Source organism: Lissotriton vulgaris, chromosome 6, assembly GCF_964263255.1.
Source record: "Lissotriton vulgaris chromosome 6, aLisVul1.2, whole genome shotgun sequence".
Taxonomy (NCBI): domain Eukaryota; kingdom Metazoa; phylum Chordata; class Amphibia; order Caudata; family Salamandridae; genus Lissotriton; species Lissotriton vulgaris.
This window is the reverse complement of record NC_141694.1, coordinates 408265963-408290360: the sequence shown is the minus strand read 5'-3', so window position 1 is coordinate 408290360 and position 24398 is coordinate 408265963. Positions and strand designations below refer to the sequence as shown.

Genomic DNA, 24398 nt, shown 5'->3' with positions numbered 1-24398 from the left:
AAGTACCTACCTGTGCCAACTAGAGACCCCCAATTCAAACAGGAAATTTATTCACCTCACAGTAGAACAGGTAAAACAGGCTATTTTGACCATTAAATCGAAATCCCCTTTGAACCCATGTTCACCAGCAACGTTCCAACTGGCACCTGACATCATGGCTTTTCATCTGACTAAGATTTTTAGCGACATATTCATCTCAGGACACTTTCCTAAACAGTGGAAATCGGCCTGGGTCCTCCTACTAATAAAAAAGCTTTATTTAAATTCGTTAGACCCAAACAGTTATCAGCCCATCTCCTGGATTCCTCTTCAAGTCAAGATGGTGGAGAATGCCATGAACCTCCAACTGGCTTCTTTCATAGAGCTCAACCATCTATTAGATGACACACAGTTTGGATTCAGAAGCAATCACAGCACCGAAACAGCACTAATCGTCGCCACAGAGGAAATTAGGTCAACACTAGAGAGGGGTGGCAGTACAGTCCTTATCTTACTTGATTTGTCCGCAGCATTTGAAGCAGTCAATCACGTTCTATTGATTGACATTTTACAGAGCATTGGGATCAAAGATGCAGGCCTGGCCTTGCTCCATTCCTTCCTTTCAGATCGTGTTCAATTGGCAACCATTAAGGAATTTACATCTGAGCCCTTTTTCCTGCAGTGCAAGGTCCCTCAGGGCTCATCATTGAGCCCGACCCTGTTTAACCTTTATGTTACACCCCTGGCCACGTTGATGAAATCTTTTGGGTCCTCGTTGGTATCCTGCGCAGACGACACCCAGATTGTTATCTTGTTCTCTAACAGTAACCATAATACAGGTGAGTTATTCCATAAATGCTTGAGAGCAATCAGCAATTGGATGAACTGTTTTAAATTGAACTCTTCTAAGACTGAAGTTATCTTATTTGGCAACAATGTTTCCTCCTGGTCCCCTTCTTGGTGGCCTCATGATTTAGGCGCCCTCCCTATGCCTGTTAAGAAGGTAAAAAACCTAGGCATGATTTATTTATTATTTAGTTGATGAGAAACTTAACTTTAAAGATCAAGTTATCACAGTCATTTCTGCTTCATTCTATATGCTAGAATCATAAAGAAAATTGCCCAATTTATTCCCTTTGACCTATTGAAAACAGTTGTCATTGTATTAGTTATATCTAGGTTAGACTACTGCAAGGGCCTTTGCCAAAAGCTGCAAAAAAGATCCCTGAACAAACTTCAGATTTTGAAAACTCTGCAGCCCGAATGCTCCTGAATGTTCCCAGATTTCAATCTGCATCCCAGGCCATAAGCAGGTTACATTATCACCCTGTAAAGTAGCATATTACCTTGAAGGCCCTATGTATTGCATTCAAAGTATTCCATGGACAAGGCCCTGATTATCTGAAGAATAGATTCAAATGGTATTTGCCCAGCAGAACACTGCAGTCTAGCTCTGCCAGTAATCTGGTTGTTCCCTCCTTTAAACGTTGTTTATGGGGAGGCAGGAGCTTTGTTATCTGTACTGCCTTGAACTGGAATAGTCTCCCTTTGGATTTGAAATCTGCATTTAGGAAATCCTTAAAAACGTGGTTATTCAGAAATAAGTAAGACTACTGATCCTTATCACTTACAGCGCCAAGATGCCTCTGGGCATTTGTGTGTTCTACAAGTTCATTCATTCATTCATTCATTCATTCATTCATTCATTCATTCATTCATTCATTCATTCATTCATTCATTCATTCATTCATTCATTCATTCATTCATTCATTCATAATGTAGGACTTGGGTCTGAATGCCATCCATATTGGTAAACAGCCAGCGAGACTCATCTTACAGACTGAATTGCAATCGTGCAGATTTCTAACTCTGATCTTCATGAGGAAGTATCAATGCTTTTTCAAAACCTAAACCAAATCCCAAAAATCGAACACCCAGGAAGGACAAATATTAATATTAAAAGTGGCACTGAGATCCTTCACTTAACCGAGCTTGGTGGTACAGAATGTTGCTTTTAACGAGGAAATAGAGCTCAGTTTGGTTTCTGTTCAATAATTGTAGGAATAATAGTTCACAGCTATATGTGCTAGATATCCTATCCTGTTGTTTTTAGGTTTACTGTTGAAGTCCTCCCCATGTTTCTTTAAGTTTGGTGTGTCCTTGTGGTTCCCAATGTAAGAACTCACTCATACACCAATTCCATGCCCCCTCAATATGGCGCTAAGCTGTTGCATTGAGAGAGGGGCTCCAAAGAAATTCCACCTTCATTTTCCCTCAAATAAATCTCCTCCCCAATCCCATTAGTTTAAAGCTTTTGAGATAAGACATGGCTTGTAGCAGAAGGGTGAAGTGTAGTTCACTCCCATGTGTCACAGCCCAGCCACCCAAATGTTGGGACCCCACTCCTCCTACGTGAGCATTTGAAAACCATAAGTGTGTATTTGAAAATACTTTGTACATCAGGGGACAGCGTAGGAGACACAGTACAACCAAGAAGGTCGTTTTCGCCTAACCTGTCTGGATTTCCCTGTGTTCCAGATTACCATAACAGCACCTGCACTCAGTGAGAACTTTGTGTGTAACTGTGCTATATGCCCATCTCCAACTCTTTTTGTGCCACAGTGTATGGGAAGTGCACAACTTTTCAACCACAGCAGCATTCTTGTGAAGGTGTATAAAATGGTGACATCTGCCAAGCAAGGGTAAAAGCATAACTCCTTGTAGTTGTTTTCTCACATTTGACTCGGATCTGGAATATAAACAGTATATTCAACACAAGCAAGTTTCGACCCTGAACTGTGAGGTATACCTGCAAATGTGGGCATATAATTTGTAAAGCTGTATAATTTGCTACCACAATCGTTAGCACTGAATTACGTCTGATTGACAGAGCATTGCTGGCCCATCTATTTTAAAATGAATATAGAGTTGGATTTTCACTCCAGTACTTCGAGGACTCCTTCTAATTTGGTCAGCTTGGACCTGTTGCGCTTCATGGACAGCAAGGTGTGTGCTGCTTGGTAAGGTGGAAGGTAGCCTCTCTTATAAAGGGGAACTGTACTTGTTTTGAACCACTTTCTCTAGTAGACACAACTACTCTGTTGAGGACGTCTTAAGTCAAACTATGTAAGGCCCCTCTCATATGAATCTGAAGCAGCTTCTTCCTTACACACCTAGCAAAACATTGGAGATTCGAATAACCTGCATGCTTTTGTACATGGTTGAATGAACTTCCCACCACAAGCTGGGAGGTGCAGTTCATCCTTGTTCGCAGTTCATCCATTGAAGGCAAACAATTAATGGAATTATCCATTTAACAGGTATAGTGATTGCACTCTGAGGTCGCAGATTTCAAACCTCTGTCCAGCTCTGAGGGCCCTTCAACATAAGACAATGTAAAATGCTGTGTATTTGTGAAATTACAATAAAGAAGAAGATGACCTCGACAACCTTTTTAGTGGAACAGACTTGGTCAAGCAAATTCCACCTGTTCCCTCATTCCAACCTGTTCAGGAGGTGAATCGGTTGTCAGATACTCACCATGCAACCACAATCACCATCATGTGCCTCATCTGCAAATTATGTTCTGCCATATCTAGTGTTTAAACCTGGGAGGGAGTTTCTGATCCACTTCTACAGAAGATGGGTGTTTACTGGTGGACACATACTGCGTGTGTCCTGTAATCTATTACTCCTCAAGGATGACTGGATCATAGGTTCATTATGGTTCTCAGCTGTTGTGCAATAAGCATGGAACTGATACTGGCTCCTAGGAAGCCAGGGAGGAGTAAGTGACACCCTCAGAATTACCAGGTCAGGAGGTCATAGGGCCTTATTAAGGATCTCCTTTCATTTCTCAATTCGCTCATGCCTTCGAAATGAAGTCATCGAAAGCATGCTGCTTGGATTTTTGGTCATATAAGAGGGGAGAACGTATCTAGCAGGCAGTGAAAATGCCTCAGCATGATTTAAATAGCGACGCTGCTCGATTAAACTTGAACCTAGACTTGGCAAATGACACCTTTCAAAATACAGACTTTATTGATATAAAATCCCACCTTTTGCGCTATGATATTTCCCAGCTTAACATCTGTGCCTTCATAGTGACAAAGAATTTGCAACTACATTTTGATGTTAACTTGAACCAACTTTATATGGACTGCCAAATAACAATACGTTTATAAAGATCTGGAGTGATTTATACATTGCATTGCACTCAAAATTGAGTAGTTGAAGATATTACCTGTTATCTTTTCACAACAATGGTGCACAAGTGCGCATAAAAATCTTTCCGCTGGTACACAATGAAAACATGGCTGCTGAAGAAAAGAGTAGGAAGCAGAAGCTTCCTGTTATGTTTCTGCTTTGTTGACAGTCTCGCGCCTGCACAACTGTTCCTGTTTGGCTTCTCTGCTTACCTATGCAAGCTCTGTGGAATTTTCTGTATTATTGGCCGTGCACCTCGGTCATGCCAATGTATTCACAATTCGCAAATACTGTTTGAAGCATTGTAAATAAGTAACATGCATTCGTTAGTTCACACCCACATCTGTTTGCAAAATGTAAACTGCTCAAGTAAACAATTTTTTGTATTTTTTTTTTACTAGACCTTGTATTTCAATTGTATGTGCCGGAAACTTTCGGATTATCCTAAATTCCAGCCCCGTTTTTTTTCTCTCTTCAATATGCCTAATTTCAATGTTTCTGTTGCTCTGTTGCATAGTAGTCCCTTTTTAAGGCTATTCCTACAGATAGTTTAGCAATCTCGACGACCTCATGTAATCATGATATGCACTGGGTCAGATGTTGGTCGCCAGCCTTTTGCCTTTGTCAAAGCTTGTTTTGTCATGGTTTTTGTGAAACTTTTTTTTAGGAGATGTTTGGCTATTACCAAGTAAAAAAGTAAACATTGGGTAAAAGCAAAACTATTTTTGTTTTTGACATCCTAAAGTACCCTTTTTTTAACTAGACTTTTTCAGCTGGATTACCCCCAGAGCCCTTGTGAGGAGACCTTCGTGAGACGTCACTGACTACCCTGAACTACTGCCCTGAACTGCGCTGCAACTTGCCGCCCCCGCTTCGCGGGTGCCGCTGCGAGGACTGGTTTGCCACCTGGAGTTACTGCCCTGGGTTTTGGTGAGCGTGGAGGCGGAGAGGCTTGACTACCAGCACAGGTGTGTAGCGCTGCAGGGACTCGCTCTCCCAGGAGTCCCTGCCTGACCTTTGCCAGCTGGTCTGCGCGCACCCTGTTAGCCCCGCCCACCGGCCGGCATACAGCTTAAAATCTGCTTCTACCCTGTTGCAAGTGGGAGCCCTTGTGAGGAGACCTTCGTGAGACGTCACTGACTACCCTGAACTACTGCCCTGAACTGCGCTGCAACTTGCCGCCCCCGCTTCGCGGGTACCGCTGCGAGGACTGGTTTGCCGCCTGGAGTTACTGCCCTGGGTTTTGGTGAGCGTGGAGGCGGAGAGGCTTGACTACCAGCACAGGTGTGTAGCGCTGCAGGGACTCGCTCTCCCAGGAGTCCCTGCCTGACCTTTGCCAGCTGGTCTGCGCGCACCCTGTTAGCCCCGCCCACCGGCCGCCTTTAGACGTCAATATAAGTGCGACAGATACTCGCTGCGCGAGAGCGCGCGGGAGCGCCGGGCGAAGCCCCGGCAAAGGGCGGGCCCTCTTAGGCCCTCAGAGGCTGGAGGAGGCTGGGCTGGGCCCGAGGTCCTGGACAAAATCCCGAGTAAGTAAAATATATCTACGATTGTAATCAAATTGCTCTATGGCTACTGCCACTGTAAGTGTTGCCATTACTGGACCGGATAAATCCGGGAGTGCACTAAACAGAACAATGGATGATTATTTTCCTAAGGCTGTATCAGAGGGTAACAAAGAACTTACACTTGCTGAAAAGCGGGCAGACAGACGTCGCTCCATTGAACGTATCAAAAATAGGACTCTGTCTGAGCCCATCTATTCTGTAACCCTGGACAATGACACACATAACACTTCTACAGACAATCCATCCCCAACTGCTAGTGTGCCTCTATTGCTCAAGGAATGCTTAGCACCTGCCATTTCACCAATGCTAACTGGGGTTGACGTACAAACTGAGGGTCAAGATCTCCCCAGTACACTCAACCCCATAGTAACTCTGATTTCCCCTACTATTAGGCCGGGGAAAGTAGTAAGAGGGAAACAGCAGAGATCATTGGCAAATAAAGCACATGGGCCCCCACCCCCCAAAAGGAGACGGACAAAAATGGACACAAGTAAGTCCAAGTTAAGTCATTCAGAGTTTGGCAAGAAGACCAGCATTGCATCTACTATGACAGTGGGGAAGTCAGTTGGCAAGCAAGCAACGGCAACTGCCTTAACTCCGTCAAAATCCATAACACCACCCTCTCCACTAACCACATTGCCTGATACTACCCCCACTCCGATGGAAGAAGGTCCCCAGACAATCTTTCCGAAGGACCTACTGGACAATATTGAAATGATTGTACGGACCTATATGCTAGCTCTATCGGACAGATTAAAGGGAGTAGAAACAAGGTTGGGGAGGATTGAGCTGGATCTGGCAGCTCTTGGGCAACTGGAAAGGCCACCAAGACCACAGAATGTAACACAGCCCCAAAAAGTCCCACACACAGTCTGCACTCCCTCTACCGTAAGAGCAACTGCAAAAACTACCAACTCTACTAATGATAACATCATGGTAGTAGCTAATGAAGCTGCCCCTAACCATCCAACTAAAGGTACCCACTCTGTCAGTCAACTGCCCAAAAACACTGACCCAAAACATCAACAATTTGCTAAGAGTAAATCCACCGCATTACCAAGTACTATGGATACCCTGCCTAATATTCAACCTAGGGACTCATCTAACGTCTCAAACTGGTTACCTAGTGTTGAAGAGAAAGAGGTTGGTCACGCAAGAGGGGGTCAGGGAAGGGTACCACCTTTGGAACTCCCACCGGAAGCACTACCATATGTAGTGGTGCTTACTGGGGTTCCTGAGCTGACAAGTGGCAAGCGGGAAGGTTACTTTCAGCTAAAAAATAAGATCATGCATTGGTTATCATTGTATAGACCGAAAGCCAATCATGTAAATGGCGAGATAGTTCATGTACGCCGTCTGTCCTGGCTGGGTGGCAGAACAAAGGATATCGGGGGTGACATTGTAGTGATAAACTTTAGGGATAGGAAGGCGGTCCAATATATATTGAATTGGCCATATGGCAACGAAAACAACTGTGTAGTGCCCCGCCCATTAACCTACTTCTACCCAAGAGCAACTGTATTCCCCCCCCAACACACAGCCAGACTCTTCCCCTATAACACGCAACATTTGAATGCAGAAGTACCTAGGAATCCTGTTCACTTTCAACAATTTGTCCCACCCCCCGTGTTCCATGGGTGGAACACTGTACCAACCAATCACAACATAGGAGGAAATGGTAATATGTCCAATCTTATCCCATTTACCCCCTTGGAATTGACAAATAGGTTTGAGGCATTCAGTGGGTTGGAAGAGTGTGATTGATGTTTAAAGAGCACGGGAGGTATTAGTGGTACTGAAAATGTTTTATGTATCTGGGGGGGCACTGTGGAAAAAGGACTAGGTTGTCTGAAGCCAGGCCCAAACAATACTGTTATTTGTGATGATGATACAAACAAAAAAAGATCGATTGTTGCATTACCTGTAGTGTCTCCAGAGACAAATGAGGGCCCATTTCTATCTGCTTCGAGCCTAGAAAGTAGAGATGCTGGGGGGGTTGCAAATGCATTGTGTACCTTGGGTCATGACCACCGAAAAGAAGGTGATAGTAGTCCTATGGAGGATACATGTTCTGTTGTTGTTATAGCGCCAGATAAAGTGAATAGGAGTATAATAACAGTTGCTCCTGCCGTGCCCCATGACATGAATAAGGGAATTTCTCTATTCACACTGGTCTCATGGAACATTGCGGGGGTGCGTGCAAAACTGAACGATCCCGACTGGAACGCATATATTAATACCGTTGACATCTGTGTGCTGCAGGAAACTTGGGCTACTACACAACTGCACAGGGTTGGCTATAAAACCTACCAAATAGAGGCTGTCCCTTCCCTGAGAGGTCGTGCCTCTGGAGGCCTCTTAGTGTGGGTTAATGTTTCCATAAAGCTAACTATTAAAATGATCAACACCGACTCTCCAGACATTCTTTGTCTGGAAATAAGAACAGTGGATAATAGGACATTTCATTTATTTAATGTTTACAACAGCCCCCAATCTTCCCACAAGGAATCCATATGCATAGGGAAGTTGGAGTCGCTTGTGGATTCACTAAAATTAGAGTCTGGTGTTATTTTATGTGGAGACTTGAATTGTAACTTTGAACCTATCACAGGGATAGCCGCACTGTTTGAGGAGGAGGATACTGCCAATGCAATACCTGCCCTGAGCGAGAGTTGTATGGTTGCAAGTACAGCATTGGCCCTACAAATCACACGTCTCTTGACCTCACATGGTCTGAGAGCATGTAATGGACGCATGCCTTCAGATAGCCCAAAAGCTCCTACATTTAAGAGAGGTAATTATGGGAGTAAATTGGACTATGTTATTGTCTCCTTTGACCTCTGGCCATTTACAGTGGATCTAAAAGTCAAAGAAAGATATGAAAGTGACCACTACCCTCTAGAAATGAGCTTTTTACAAAGCTTGGTTATGGAGCCTGATAATAGGGAGGGAGACCAGAGTATAGCAACCCCAACCATTACCGATAACATTGTCCTTAGTAACAATCGCAGGGCGGTTAAATGGGCATTTGTGTTAGAAAAAGAGGACCTACTGGCCAACATTTATCGTGCTTTTGCAGACACCCTGGACCAATATTGTCCCTTTAGCTGCTCTCCCAAAGAATTTATTGATCTGCATAAATCCCTTTTCAGCCAATTATTAGAAATCCTTACCAAGAAACCAAAAAGAGGTGCAGGTAGGACCAGTGCAAAATCTTTAGGCAAACCTTGGTATAACAAGGAATGCCGCCTTGCCAAAACTGCACTGATTAATGCTGTTAAAAGGGGAATCCCATCAATAGTTAGAGAGGAAAGAAAGGTTTATAATAAAATAATATTAAAAGCTAAATCCACATGGGATGAGGAACTGTGGCTCAATATGCTAATAGCCGCTAAAACAAAGGATCAGAAACAATTCTGGGAATTGGCAGCTAAAGAAAATAAACGAGAGAAAGGTTCCAGGGAGGTCTACTTAGATGAAGATACTTGGGTTAAGCACTTTTCGTCATTGTATGCAGCCAAAACCTCGACCGAGGCAGCAAACGATGTACCCCCCCTTAAAATATCAGATAATACTCAGCAGGTAGTGTTCACCCTACAAGAAACAGAGGCAGCAATTAGTTCAATTAAGAAAGGGAAGGCGCCAGGGCTCGACAGAATCCCTGGTGACCTGTACCTGTATAGCACCGATGTTTGGGCACCCTATTTAAATCATTTATTCAACATGATTACAGCCAGTGAGCACATTCCAGATACTTGGAATGGTGCAGAAATCATTACCATTTTTAAAAAAAGGGGATCGTGGTGATCCAGCAAATTACCGCCCCATCAGTCTTTTAGATATCACGCAAAAAATATATGCTAGGCATATTCTTAATAGAATAAATTCATGGTTGGAAGAGGAGTCAATTTTATCTAAATACCAGGCGGGATTCCGAAGCAAAACAAGTACTATAGACCAAGTATTCAGGCTATGCTGCTTGTATTGGAAGTATGTCATCATGCGCAAAGGTCACTTGTATGTGACCTTTGTTGACTTACGAGCAGCATTTGATCTCATTCCACGAGATCTACTTTGGGAAACCCTGAATAGGCAAGGGCTGCCTGGCGACTTATTAAAACTAGTAATAGGATTGCATCGGGAGAATTACGCTAAGGTTAGATGGGGCCCTAACGGGGAACTTACACACCCAATCCCAATAAAAAGGGGAGTGCGGCAGGGCTGCGTCCTGGCGCCCACCCTATTCTCCCTCTATGTAAATGACATTGCAAACTATATGCAAGATTGCGATAATGATTCTCCTCGACTGGGAGGGGAACGCGTTGCGTCCCTCCTCTTCGCGGACGACACAATCCTAATATCGCAAACGCCCCATGGCCTACAGACCCTACTAGACAGGTTCCAACAGTACTGTATTCATAAAGGATTAGAAATCAACATAAAAAAAACAAAATACATGGCTTTGAACCCGCACAAAACTTTTAAAAAGAATTTAACGTTGAATGGGCAAAGATTAGACTACGAGCACAGTTTTACCTACCTGGGGGTACTGATGGACTCCGCAATGGGTTGGGGGCCACAATTGGAAAAATCTAAATTGGTGTTCAGACAAAATTGCTTCCCAATCACACAGAGATATAACAAAAGTGTAAATAAAGCAGTTACTCCCGCGATAGAGCTTTTTAGATATAAGGTACAATCCGCCTCCTTGTACGGGGCAGAAATCTGGGGTCCAATATGTAAAAAATCCTTTGAAGTATTGGAAAACAAATTTGTCAGGGGACTATTAAAAATTCCAACTAACACCCCCCTGATACCCCTATATCGAGATCTTAACATCAAACACACAGACCAGCATGCCATATTGAGACCATTGCTGATGTGGATCAGATTATGGACAACCATAGAATTATCTGACTACAGAAATGGCCTGAAGGAAGTTCTAGAGTTGGATAGAGATAACAAGATTTTTTGGTTCAAGCATGTGAAAAACTGGCTTACCAAGCTCGGATTAGCACACTTCTGGAACGAGCCGGAATCTCTAAACCCAAACTCCAAGAAAATTGTAAAACTAAGCTTCTGGTCATACGTGAACTATGATTCTGTGTATTCGAGAACCCATGGTCCCCTTACTGAAACATTTCTAATGGTAAAAAATGAGGTTCTATTCGAACAATTTCTAGATGAAATCCAACCCCCACTGGCAAAATCCCTATATCTAAAATTTAGGTATGGAACACTGAGGCTAAAAGTAACTGAGAAAAGATGGGGGAAGTCTGATAAAGAGCATTGCACTTTGTGCACCGATAACCAAAGGGAGGACATCTTCCACATATTGTTTTTTTGTCCTAGTTATGACAAAGCTAGGAAAAAATGGATAGTCCCCCTGTGCCGCAATCTTGGCACATCCTCCCATAGGGAAGCGGGCAGAATCCTGACCACGGACACCAGTCAAGTAATCGTGTTCGGTATTAGCAAATTCCTACTGTCTACCTACTTTGTTAGAAGGAAATTATCCCTTCCATTTTAAACTAGACTCCCCGGAATCATGAATAATGCCAATGTATAGCATTTTAAATTTTGGTGTAAATTCAATTTAATGTCTTTTTAACTTTTCTACTCTTTTAAAATATTTTAAATATTTATTGATACTGTGCCAAACTGAGTTATATATTATGTGCTCTACTGATGAAACACTTGCCTATGTGATAAATTGATGAAATGTAGAGGCAATGTAATACTAGGGTGCCCTTATGATGAAGATTTTATTGTTGTATGTCTTATAATGTATTGCATATTTTATGTATCTTTTATGTTGCAACGCAACGAAATAAAGATTGAAATTGAACTAGACTTTTTCAGCTGGATTACCCCCAGACTTTTTGCTCTTCTGATTTTCACCATGTTTTTGTTAGTTTTAGGATTCTGGGCACTTTACCACTACTATTCAGTGTGAAAGTGCATATGCTCCTCTGGCAAATTATGAAAATGGATTAGTATTTCCATTTTTAGCTTATTTGAGTTACTACTACGTCCCTAGTAAAGTGCACTGTGTATGACCAGGGCCTGTAAATCAAATGTTGCTAGTGGGCCTGCAGCACTGATTGTGCCAACCAAAAAAGAATCCTTTCAAAGGGTTCTCAGACCTACCACAGCAGTGTCTGCACGCAGTTGTGACTGCCATGTCGTCCTAGTAAGTGTGCCCACTTGCCAGGCCCTAACCTTCCCTTTTATTAGAAGTGAGTCACCGCTAAGTTAGGCCCAAGGTACCCCTATGGGCAGGGTGCCATGTACGTGAAAGGTGGGACATGCACTGGTGTGTGTGGCATGTCCTGATAGTGAAATACATTGTATTTTATTTTTCACTATTGAAAGGCTATCTGTCCAATGGGATAGAATGTGAGATACTTTGTAACATCTTACAAGTATAACTTTCCATTGGGACAATATAAAGAAATTGAGTTTTTGTATGCCTGAACTCAGAATGTAAAAGTGCATCTTTTAGTAAAGATGATTTTTATGTTGTGTGTTTGAAAATATCACTTTTAGAAAGTGAGTATTTTCTTGCTTAGCCATCCTGTGTGCCTCTGCTGGGTTATAGATTGACTATCTGGCTTTGGAGGGACAGGGGCTGGGGATATGCATTCACTGTAGACAGCTGTTGGGGGGGTCGAGGTGTATCCTGCCTTTCCTGAATAAGTCAGGGATGGGCTGAATAGATCTAGGCTGCACTTAGAGTAGTGGGAAGAGATTTCCTTGCACCTGAATGGGCCTGGTCTCCCTTGCACAATGCTTCTGCACAATACATCTGCCAGGACGCTGGACCAGAGAGGACAGAACTGGTTTGGGCTGAGCACACAGACACTCTCAGTCCAAAAGAACAAAGAGAAACTGTGTATAAATATTGGGGTGCTACAAGAGGTATGCAGTTCCAAGGGGGGACGGGGAAGACAAGTCTTTCTTAATGATGCCCTCACACACCCCGAAGGATGTCATGCTCCATCATTGGGCTTTGCTCTTCGTCGGGCCGGCGCTGCAATGCCCCACAGGCTCATCATAAATGGGGCTCTTTAGTGGAGATCTTTTATTGAAGAAGCCTTAGGGTGCGTGTGAGTAAGAGGGCAAGGGTAGTGCAAGGGAGGTGAATGTTAAAATAAGTCTGGAGCAGTCCTAATCAAAAAATGTTTAATGTTAAAGGTAGTTCCAGCTTGATTAAAATTATGTGGATGCCCTTTGTGGATGTAATGTTCCTAGATGGTTATCTCTGTGAGAAGGGTTGACATGTTTCGTGCCTCTGTTGCACTTAACAAGTCATGTGGCACTTCATCAGGACCTAAGTAAATAGTGTGGTGCACTACTAGATGTCTGGCTCCTTATTGGTGGGGTTGGTAACCAGACAAAAATAGAGTAACGCCCTAGTAGACTTATACTGGGCGGTAGAGAAAGCCCTGTAGTGGGAAAAAAGGGGGGGGAAGGAAAGACAACACAATGACAATTAAAAAACCTGATTAATACAGGGGGTGTGTATCTGTTATGACTGAGACCTAGCACAATATTGAGGGTTGCTGTGTTTGGGCGTGCACTAGTTGTATCTAGCGTGCAGGCAATAAAGTGGTGGCGATGGCCATACTTGTGGCCCGTGCTAACTAACTCGTTCTGAGCGATGTGTGATGCTATCCAGGGTTAAGGGTGTCTATCAGAGTTCGTACTTGGTTAGGTCCGGTTCCTATGCAGGAAGGAGAAACCCGCTTTAGCCAATGTACGGTAGTCAACCCAAAGTTCATGCATCAGATGGTACGTGCGGGGGAGTTAACTATCAAATTAGGTATCCGCTGGTAGCAATTAAGATTTTTATGTCGCCGGAGACGTGCCCCTAGTTAAACCAGTGTGACCACGTGGTGCATACGTGCACAAAATGATGCCGAATGGGTGAGAAAATAAGAGAATATCTCAATGACTCAACGTGACTGCTAAAAGTGACCACAAATAATTGCACATAAATTGAAGAAACCAATTGACAATAGTTCTCCGAAAACTTTAGCAAGAACTAGAGAGGCAACAACTAATTTTTACACAATAAGGTGCCGCCGACTCGCAGCGCTGGACGAACTGTGGGCGTGATTAGAAGCGAAGACATATTGGTATACGGGCTGATACAAAACAAGCATTTATAATACAATGTCAATGTTTTATAGTCAAGTGGTTGTAAAAGGGAGCGGCAGTGATGGCTGTCTTGCTGTTGATGGTACCTAAAAAGAGATTGCTCGGTCGGGCTACTCACCCTTAGTAAAGAGGTCTACAGACTGAAGGGGGAGTTAACAGAGCACGTTGTTGCTCTGTAGATGAAAAAAGGAAAATTGCATGGCAGTTTGTAACGGAGTTAGAGACAAGGCTTACCGGAGATTCCAAATTTGTTACGACGTAGTATACTTTCGGATCGGCAGACAGCAACTAGCTGTGATCCTACCCTCGCTCTGGGCCCCGTGCCTGTGTCTTCCGGGTCTGGGTCTTTTGAGCATTACCATGGCTGGAAAAGCTAGAGCAGTAACTAAGCGGCCATATTGGTGGTGGCGATGTACTCAAGGATCCTAGAGTAAATATTGGGGCCCAGACCCAAGAACTTTAGATTACTGCTGAACTAAGGAACCTGCCGGAAAGAAGAGCTGGAAAATCTGTCAGGAGGAATGGCCACTTTGCTGTGTGCTCTGCTGTATTGGCCTGCTGCTTGCTGCATCTGTCTTGGGTAGGGAAAGGACAGGATTGTACTTTCATCATCCTGCTGTTAGAGTTGTCTCCAAGGACTTGAAGTAGAGCTTGCCTCCTGTTGGAAGTCTCAGGAAGATAAAAGACTTCAGAGAGCTCTTTTGGACCAAGACGACTGCCAGAAGAAGAGCTGGAGAAGCTGTGAGGAGGAACTAAGACTTTTCTGTGTGCTTTGCTGTGTTGGCCAGCAGTGGGTGTCTCAGTCTTAGACAGTGAAAGGAATGGACTGACCTTTTTGCAACTTCTTCGTGTGAGTTTTTCCAAGGGCTTGAGGTAGAGCATGCACCCTGTTCAAGAAGTCTCAGGAACAGCAAAGACTTCAAGTTCGTCTGCTATCAGCACTGGGAACTGTATGTTTTGTGCTGCAACAGAAGAAAAAGCAACCCAATGCCATCAACGATGCTGCTGCTGACTCAGTGTACTGAAGCCTCCACTGAGGGCACTGAGGCACCCCGCACTACAACTCTAGTCTCACGGACGACGCCATCTGACAATGCCACGAGCCACTGCTTGCATCGTGACCTGTGGGCACTGCACTCTGCATGCCTCACTTCATGCCACTGCCCTGGTATCACCAACAACGCTGTTCCACGCTGACATCGGTGCCGCTGCTTGTACCGTGGGTTGAGGGAACAGCTCATAAGTTACACGATGCACCGACATCATCCCACACCGCAGCCTTGGCCTACCGATGCCAGCACCATCAGCTCTAGTTCGTCAGCCGACGACAGCGCTTCCGCAATGATGATGCCATTGCTTGCACTGTGACCTGCCAGCACCGCGACGAGCACCGCATCACTTCGCACTGCAGCCCTGGTCTCACTGATGCTGCGGGACAACCATCACTGAGCCGCTGCGTGCCCTCTCGACAGGAGGGTACCGCACGCCGCACACCTGCACATGGCACCGGAGCCCCGAAGCCTGCCATCGCGAGCACTCGTGACTTCAACCGTGAGGAGTTTGATCTGCAACGTGTGACTTCCAGGGCCGACAACTTCTGCACTGACCTCCGGAACCGACGCCTGCGGATGCCAGCTCTTCAGGGCTCAACAAGAGGTGGCCGATGCCCTGTATTTCTTCAGGTACTGTTTTGCTGGTCTTCCCGATGCTGTAGCTGGCCCACAACACTGCAATCAGCCAGAACTGTTTGGATTTGTTGTTCACAACACCGTAATAGCCCTGGACGGAGCTATTGACTTCAAGGAACTATATTTCAAGTCTATTTTTGAGTATTGATATTTCTGAGTACTGTATGGTGTCCTTTTGTAGTGTTTTCGCTGTATTACTGTTGATTATGTGCAAATGCTCTACACACTGCCTTTGAGATAAGCCTGACTGCTTGTGTCTAGCTATTAAGGGGGTGAGCAGGAGCTATTTCAGTAGTGCATCCCCCTTATCCTGACTAGAAGTAAAGGTCTCTTTTTCGACAAGGTGCCACCCATTGCCAACTAGAGAACCCCATTTCTAACAGTGAACCTAGCCAATGGCTGAAGAGGACTGACCCACCGTTCCATGGTGCATGCTGTAGTGTACATAAGAAAAATGTAAATGACACAAAAACATACCAGTGGATGAAGAGGTGTGGCTGCCCTTAAGTAAGTGTGATATATATAATCGTAGCAAAATGGAAAGGTCTTGGCTAATGGCAGACCTAAAGATTCACAAATATATATATATATATATATATATATATATATATATATATATATATATATATATATATATATAGCAACATATAGGAGCTTTGGACACACTTTCTTCATCCGTTGGTCTGTTCAACTGCCATTCACATTTCGCTTCCCCACCACGCAATATGCCAATGGGTAAGCTTCAGTCACTGGCTATCTTGCACTGTGGGCGATCAAATGGGCATTTCTGCCAAAAATAAACTCACTGGCGGGCTAGTACTTACCGTGGCCAATATTTTTCCCATTTCTTTATTATTATTGTTTGTAGCCATCCTTGTGTTAAAACGATATTTTCAGATTACAGTAATTAAAAGCCAATTGTACCTATGCTTGGTACCAATAAGAATCATATTTTCCTGTGATTATGTAATGACATGAATAAACCTGTTAGCTAGAAAGCACCTGTATAGTTCTATCTATAAATTGTATATTAGCGCTATTAAATAATATTTTTATTACAAGCATTTTGACGTCAGATGGTGTGAGTTATTTTGTCTTGTTTTAAATGCTTCTTTTTTGTTCTACTATTTTCTGTACCAACCAGATAAAAGATTGTTTTCCTTAATTTTAGCTATCAAGACTTCTTTTTTGACTAAGGAGGAACAGCTCAGTTTCAGAGACTGCGCTCAAGCTTACAAATCGGGGCTTACCACCAGTGGCATCTATACCTTAACTCTCAACAATACAACAGACAACATTAAGGTAGGACATCCTTCCTCAAACTTTGCACAATGTACTGCCACATCTCAGATATATTGGCTTTACCGGCCTTCATCACGCAATGCAGTGGATTTCTACCAAGGTGAGATCAGAGTTCAAAGGCGTTTTATCAAAGTGCAGTTGAGGACTTGTTTGGTCATTTAAAGGGGAGCAGTAGTGAGGCTCCTGCTATTACCTGTGGATGCAACATCTACCTCATGCATCCACTGCCTAATTTAAAGATCAGGTATGTCAATTTTCCCAAAGGCACAGCTACTAGTTCACCTTCAGGAAAACCCCATAAGTGGTCAGACCCCTGACAGAAATAGCATCAGAAGGCAGGACAGTTTTTTTGCTTTCTGAATCTCCTTATGGGAACCACGGAAGATCCATGCAGCAAAAGTGTATAAAATGCCCTTAGGACACAGGGATAAACTCCCAGCGTGTGAAGACATTCATTTTACATTTTCTGAGGTCAGATACCTGTTTAGTTGGTCTGTGCTTGGAAAATGTAAAAAGTGCTGTCCAGTCCCTCATGTTGCCATGGAATGATGAGCTGACTGTTGATTGTTTTTCTCAACAAAGTGGCTCTTGCCATGAAAGCATGAGCCAATTTGCTGAAAAGAGGCAGCTTACAGGGCAAGAAACTTAATATACAGTCGGCCGGGTAAGGCGGTGCCACATCCTTCATTTGGCGAACATCCTACCATACTTAAGCGAGGACTTATGGCTTTATCGTGCATGCTTCTTAGAATACAAAGGCTTTCCAACATCACATGGTGAAATGAATATGGTTCCCTATAATTAAAAGCATCTCAGATAAAGGTGGAAGAAAGTTCAAACTGCATATTGAAAGTGATTTATAAAAGTTCTCAACCTTATCAACAATTTCTCAACAAAAGTGTGTTTGACTTAGTAAATACATCGGTCTGTCATACTCCTTAACTTAGACACTTGACAATCTACAAAACACTTACAACAGCATTTTAATAGATAGAAAATGTTACATTCTGATTATTATACACTGATCACAGCACTGACAAAAATCTGAATGGAGTTTCTGCATAAGGCACGGTAGTAAACAAAATGTTCAGGTTCACAACTATTAGACTGGTGACACCATGTCTACGTGATACACAATGTGAAAAACGCTTAACCTTGTTCATAACCTTGGTAAGTATAGCGTTATCCCTAAAGTTATTTCATTGCAACGAAGGGCTATAGTGACAGGGCTACTCTGTGACCTCTGGAGTGTCTTGCAGTCTAACCCAAGCAGGGGGATATCCAGACCCAAACCACTGTACACAAGTAACTTCCAGTACCTTAGTGTCTGACATGGTAATCCATAAAATGGAATAATACCTCTATGGACCAACGGACGACCCACATCCCAAAGATGCTAGGAGTAAACATGATGACCTGTCTCGCTATGGACCAATCAAACATGCCCAGGATATTACTCCTAATGGTCAATCTCAAGAAACCCCTGTCAGCGTAATCAACCAGGCTTGAAACTAGTTAATCTAATTGGACACCAGAAATGAATGGAAGGTCTATCTACCCCTCATAAATGGGTTTACCAATGTGACAGACAGCAATCTCAGGCACATTTCACTGCTGCAAACAATATAGTGTATGTTTTCCTTGCATTTGCTTCGAGTGTATTCGTTCTGTTCTTTTTATGGTTTAAGCTTTCAATCACATGTACCGCACCCGAGATAAATTAATCAACATCCTGGTAAAGACAAGCTAGAGTGATTTTACTGTGTAAACTGGCATCAGGGCGCTCACGTATACCGGGGTCTCACATACACCAGGGGTATTACGTATGAGACGAGGGGGCGCACGTACACCTATCCGGGGGTGACAGGGCTCAGCTAGCTGCTCTGAAAGGACACAAGACGCTGACATACATGATGAATAAATATACAAGAGCTTCATACCATACGAGTGTTAGCAACAGACTTCCAACCAATGAGAGAGGAGTGTAAAACACTAACAAGCCCATTTCAGGTTATCACAGCAAAATCAAAGCATGATGGAGTGTTTCAGCGCTCGCCCTAGGCAGTGTTGCTTTAGAGTGGCAATGGTTCTTCCAAAATTATCTCAGCTGTCAAGGGACTACTTCAAAAGACGTAAAAGAGTTCCTGCAATTAATTTAAAGCATGATGTGTTTTAGGAGCAGATCTGCAGAAACAAAAGCTGTTCTCTGAGCACATTTCTGGAAGATTCGCAGATCGACTTAAAAAAAAAAATCAAAGCACATAATTGTTTTCAATTCTGCAGTACATGTGTTCCCATTTTGTGCCGTACAAGATGTCAGTGTCGCATTAAATTACCATTCCAGCCAGGAAACAGAATGACCCCCGTTCACTTGGCATAACTTCCCAGTGTCTGTATATGTTTTTTCCGCTCTTCCTCTTTACACCACCTTTGACCTCCCAGAGGTCTCATAAACAAATTATTTCTGCTCATGAAACTGTTTCCCTCCCCCATCACAGTGTAAGTGTCCTGTATATTGAAGAAGACATTACATATTTTACTTTCGTAATTCAACTGTCAAACAATTTCCAAATGTTGCAAACGTTGAAATATACGCCGAGGGCGCAGGCGAGATGTGAATACGACTTTTAGTGGGCCATGTTATTGCCGCCACTAGGGTGATGAGGAATATTTCCGTTTCCTCTGAGAGGCCAGCAGTTCAGGACCATGTACTCTGTGTTGGGTATTTCCTTTACAGATGTCAGCCTTTCAGGCCTTTGCTGTCTGAGCCACTCAACAAGCTGCTTGGCATGGAACACAAATATAACATGAGTAACACTGCTGCAAAACACCCTGCAGCTACTTATGCAGTGACACAGCTGGTTGCGTGCTTCAACAGTGCAACCGAGGTATGCCCCTTAAGATACAGTGGCTAGGGAGGGTTTAGGTTACTTATCCAGATCATGTGGGTACACAAATGTTCTATGTGTATGACTATTGTGCACCTTGCAATATTTGTATTTTAGGGATTCAAACAGATAAGGCGGGCCAACCAACGTCATCAACATACAACGGATCAAGGCAAGATGGTCAAACAAGCTGGAATGTTTTTTTTTGTTTGTTTCATATAGCACGAACTAGACCTGAGACATCGGTTATCAGAGAGCTTTACATGAGCACCAGTTTCGTTACATGAGGACACATTAATTGTTTTCCTTTTAGGCACGGGGAGATAAAGTGATTTGCCCAGAATCACAGGATGTTGAGTGCTGCTGCTGAGACTCGAACCCAGTTCCCCAACTTCGAGGTCGACCGCTCTAGCCGTAAGGCTACATCTTCTCCCCAGAGAGGATGCTTTGCAACCATGCCTTCTAATACACTTTAAAATATTTACAATAGGACAAGCCGGAAAATATATATAATTTATAAGATATAACAACATTAAAACAACAAAATGTTTATAGCATAAAAAGACTAATACAGATTTGAACCCAACTAACTAATGCTGGTATAGTTAACCCAGTGGATTAAGCATCCACATAGAGATGGGCGTATAAATTGCATTATATAGGTTTGAATTTGGGTGAGCCAAGATAGCCCATCATCATTTCCAACGTTAGGAACAGGCCGCTGTGGGTCAGCTAAAGCAACAAAAGATAATATTAACAACATTCTTTACTTGTTTTCATGTGGTTCCATCAGTCCAGAGTTTTTGCCATTTGGAGGCAATGTAGACAATTGTTACTACAAGTATTAAGTATTCATGTAAACCTTAAGAAGCAACTCAGCTTGTGGAAGTCAGCATTTAAATGGTCGAGATTATTAATATTATGATTGTATCACCATTTACCAATTTAAACACATTTTAAACACCACAGAAATAGGCAATGTCAGAGTTCGTTCAGATCGAAACGGCTAATGTAAAACACCCCAAGTGAAACGCTTGCATGTATGATTTGTGAGTATGAGGATGATACAATGAGGAAGTAAGTAAGTAAGTTTTTTATTGCGCAATTAATTAAAATCATTGCAATATACACACACTAGAATGACTGTTGCGTATTGAGTGTGATAAAATACACTGAACACTTAAAAACAGAAACATTATTAATTAATGGAAAAAACGTGCAACAATGTCAATGGGAGATGAAAAAACTCAAGCTGGGTCAGAAAGCGAGTTAAGAGAATTAATTTCTAAAATAAACTTGACAAAACGAGCCGCCAACTGCGGAAAGTCTCCCCTCATGCAAGCGTCGAGTGCTTCCTGACACAATAAGAATGAACCTAATTGGATGTGAGTAACCAACAACTCATTGATTCAGTGCCTAGGGTCTTCTAACCACAGCTTAATCCAGGAATGGTCAATTTTAAAATGCTCTTTGAAACTCGACACCGACTGGCCGGGACCGATTTCTAGGGTAAGGTACAAACCAAAGCAGCTCCATATATGGATGACTTTCAGAGTTAGATCACGCACCTTCTGTCAAGAGCTTTTATTTGAGGATGGCAAGCAAGTGTTGGCTCACCGAACACACCTTCTTTGAACACATCTACTGGCTTACATTTTTTACTGCATAGTTCAGGCTATATTACGTTCCAATCTTAACAATGAGCATTCACGCTTGAACTTGATATGTAATGTCATTCTCATTAGCGTAGGGAAACTACCTCACAATAGAGGTGCTCATTCTTTTGCCTTAGATCGGTCTAATCCCCACATTTTACGGGCCCGTAAGAGATCAAGTGGCAATTTTTGTTAGGCCGAGTCCAGGGACTAGCATTAGCCTATTCTTAAGTTTATAAGACTCCAAACAATAAGGCCAGTGTTGCAAGGACAGGAGTGGCATCAATTTCCAAAGATTGACACAACATCTGAGGCAGATACATGGTCCTCAAGATTCATCATCAACAGTTACCTCCAAGTTTGTTACCGTTTTTTCTGGGCACTTAAATAGTGGCAGAACTTTTTTCCCTTTACTTCTCAAAGTATCTTATTTGTGTTCTTAAAGTACTAGATCTATACTCGCCATTAGAAATGTTCACCCATTGAACAAGCCTTGAAGACAACTGAATTCACTGATCAGAACAAAAAATGTAAGCTTCCATTAGGAAAACGTGTACTCCACGGTTCTACTCATAAGCACAAAAAATCTGGTAAAGCAGACCACGGCCAACCAACTACACAGTCTCCAAAAATTACTATCCTGCAAATAATTGCTGAAGAGCGGGGCATAGGAGCATTACTTTGCAATGATGCTTTATCAATAAATAAACAAACATTTACAAAGTCAATAGGTTTGACTGTGGCAAGCTTGTATGTTGTTTTATTTGTTATTGCAAGTCTGTGTCATTAAACTAAAAAGACAAAAAAAGTAACTGTTTCACCACCTAAATGGGGCCGCCATATTCTTGCCATCAAAAATTAAATTAAAATAAATCACTGATGTGACTGTTTTACTAGTTATGTTTTACCTAAAAAGCCTTTTAGTTATATCATGCATTTTTGCAATTATTATTGTTGTTTGTCAACAAGACAAGATTAAATGACCACCTACCCAAATACTCACATTGTAGGTAGCTACAATGTTACAATGTAAGTCTGACCAAAAGTACCTCTTTTTCCGTTTATTATGTATCATTGTTTTGGAAAAACAGTCTGGTGAGACAGCTAAAGTTGTGTAAAGGCAGACCTAAAAATGCTTGCATACTTGTACTGGTGTGTTTCAACCTTTCCAATTTAGATCTCTTAAATACTGTTCTTCTGATGACTAAAAATAGGTTCTTGCTATTGCGTATATGTGTCTTCTATAGCATTGGAAATAATGACTCTTTCTGGATCCCAGTCTTTGAGATATGAAGACTAAGTCCACCGAGCATTAATTCATTTTTTTTTTCATGTCTTGGTTTACACTCCAACCACACAACCACAACATGAGCGATGAACATTCATTTTTGCCATTTAACTACATATTATAAGATGGGATCTTTTTGGGAGCAAGAACTCTGATCTTTTGGAGTCTTGAGGGGCAATAGATCGAACAACGACAACATTTGCTAAATTAGCACTTTTATTTATGTACATATTCTGTGTACAAAAACAAGAAGGTCAGTATCTTATTATAGTTATTGTTGCAGTTGACAGACAATTGCTGTAAACCAGCAGTTACTTTGAGCTGATGGTTGCCGATGGGGCTAACCACCAGTCATTTTTTGGAACCGGGGACTACTTATCATCGGATTTTGACACAGAAAAAGAGAGAAAGGCAAAAAGGGGGGAAAGAGGAGGAAAATAAATATGGAAAACACTGCCAAAGGGAGAAAGCAAGGATGAAAAAAACTACAAGAGTGAGATAAATGGAGAGGAAGTGTAGGGTGGTAAATTAAAGAGGCAAGAGATGGAATCAAGACAAGGCAACCTAGGCATTCAGCACCTTCAACCGTGGTTGGGCATCGCCACTTAATCTTTTGAAAATTAGGCAATGTTGTAAACACAAAACTTGGAACAAATGTCCATAAGTCTCATGTGTCTTGAGGAAAGTGGTGCAAACTCAAGCAACAGAGAGATGCAATGTTGCCATCTGTGAAATATGTTGCTGGAAGCATGCTCTCGCAGTATGCTCTGCATACGTGTAGTGACGAGTAGTGTTGCTTTTAGCATGGCTGTATATCTTGTTGCCTAAACACACAAGGATTCTGTTTTTCAGATTACTTTGCCCTGTTCGTGGTTCAATTATCTGTCCTACTGAAACATTTCTGTTCCATAGAGAACTTACTAAATATTATTGCTAAAAGCATAAAAAGACAACATGTTATTTACATGTAGCTTTTTCAAGGCATGAACTTATTTGCCTTCATGTGGGAGCCAGGCACGTGTCTGAATTTGAAACTTACATGTAAGCATAACCATAAACAGTCTACATTGCCACCTATCAGTTAAGGCGTTACACCAATTCTGCAAAGCTGGAGACAAAATCTTCCCTTTCTTGTTTTTGTGAAAATGTTGGCTTATGAGTCCTTTGACAATTTTTTTCCTTGTCCCTATAATGGTTACTGGGCAACCCCAGATCTAACTGTATGGCCTTTAAGTGCAAGAATGACTCGGTTCCACCCTATTTGGAAGCTGAGATCACGCCATCTGTCCCAGTGCTCTCACAGTGATCTGCTGAACAACTTCTGCTGGGATCTTTGCAGAAGAATACAGATCACGAGTGTATTACATGAGTTTGGCTACTGGCTCCTAATTTGTGCCATCCCATTGCTTTCAAATTTTGGGTCCCTGATAATCGTAGACGGCTGTAATGCAGTATAGGTGCCCTACCAGTATCTTGATATTGCAATGAAATTTGCAACAACTACGGACGACAAGGAAGGTTTACAAAATGCCATGTACTAAAGTGTTTCTGAGAGCCAGAAACAAGTCGGTTTGTTGCAGGTCTTTCAAGAAAGGCGAATTTGCTAGTAATTTTAATGAACCATACATTGCATAAAAGTTCTATTAAATTGTTGATACTGG

General features: G+C 42.5%; 2 protein-coding genes across 2 annotated transcripts in view; one reads left to right on the top strand and one right to left on the bottom strand.

The window, feature by feature from the left end:
• The window catches only part of MCPH1 (microcephalin 1), a 1506891-nt gene that overhangs the window by 523664 nt on the left and 958829 nt on the right, over window positions 1-24398 (bottom strand). The window lies entirely within an intron of this gene.
• The window catches only part of ANGPT2 (angiopoietin 2), a 177655-nt gene that overhangs the window by 132677 nt on the left and 20580 nt on the right, over window positions 1-24398 (top strand). The window contains exon 5 of the mRNA XM_086926416.1: window positions 16776-16906. Within this exon, the coding sequence (XP_086782542.1) occupies window positions 16776-16906 (131 nt within the window). The remainder of the gene's footprint in view (window positions 1-16775; window positions 16907-24398) is intronic.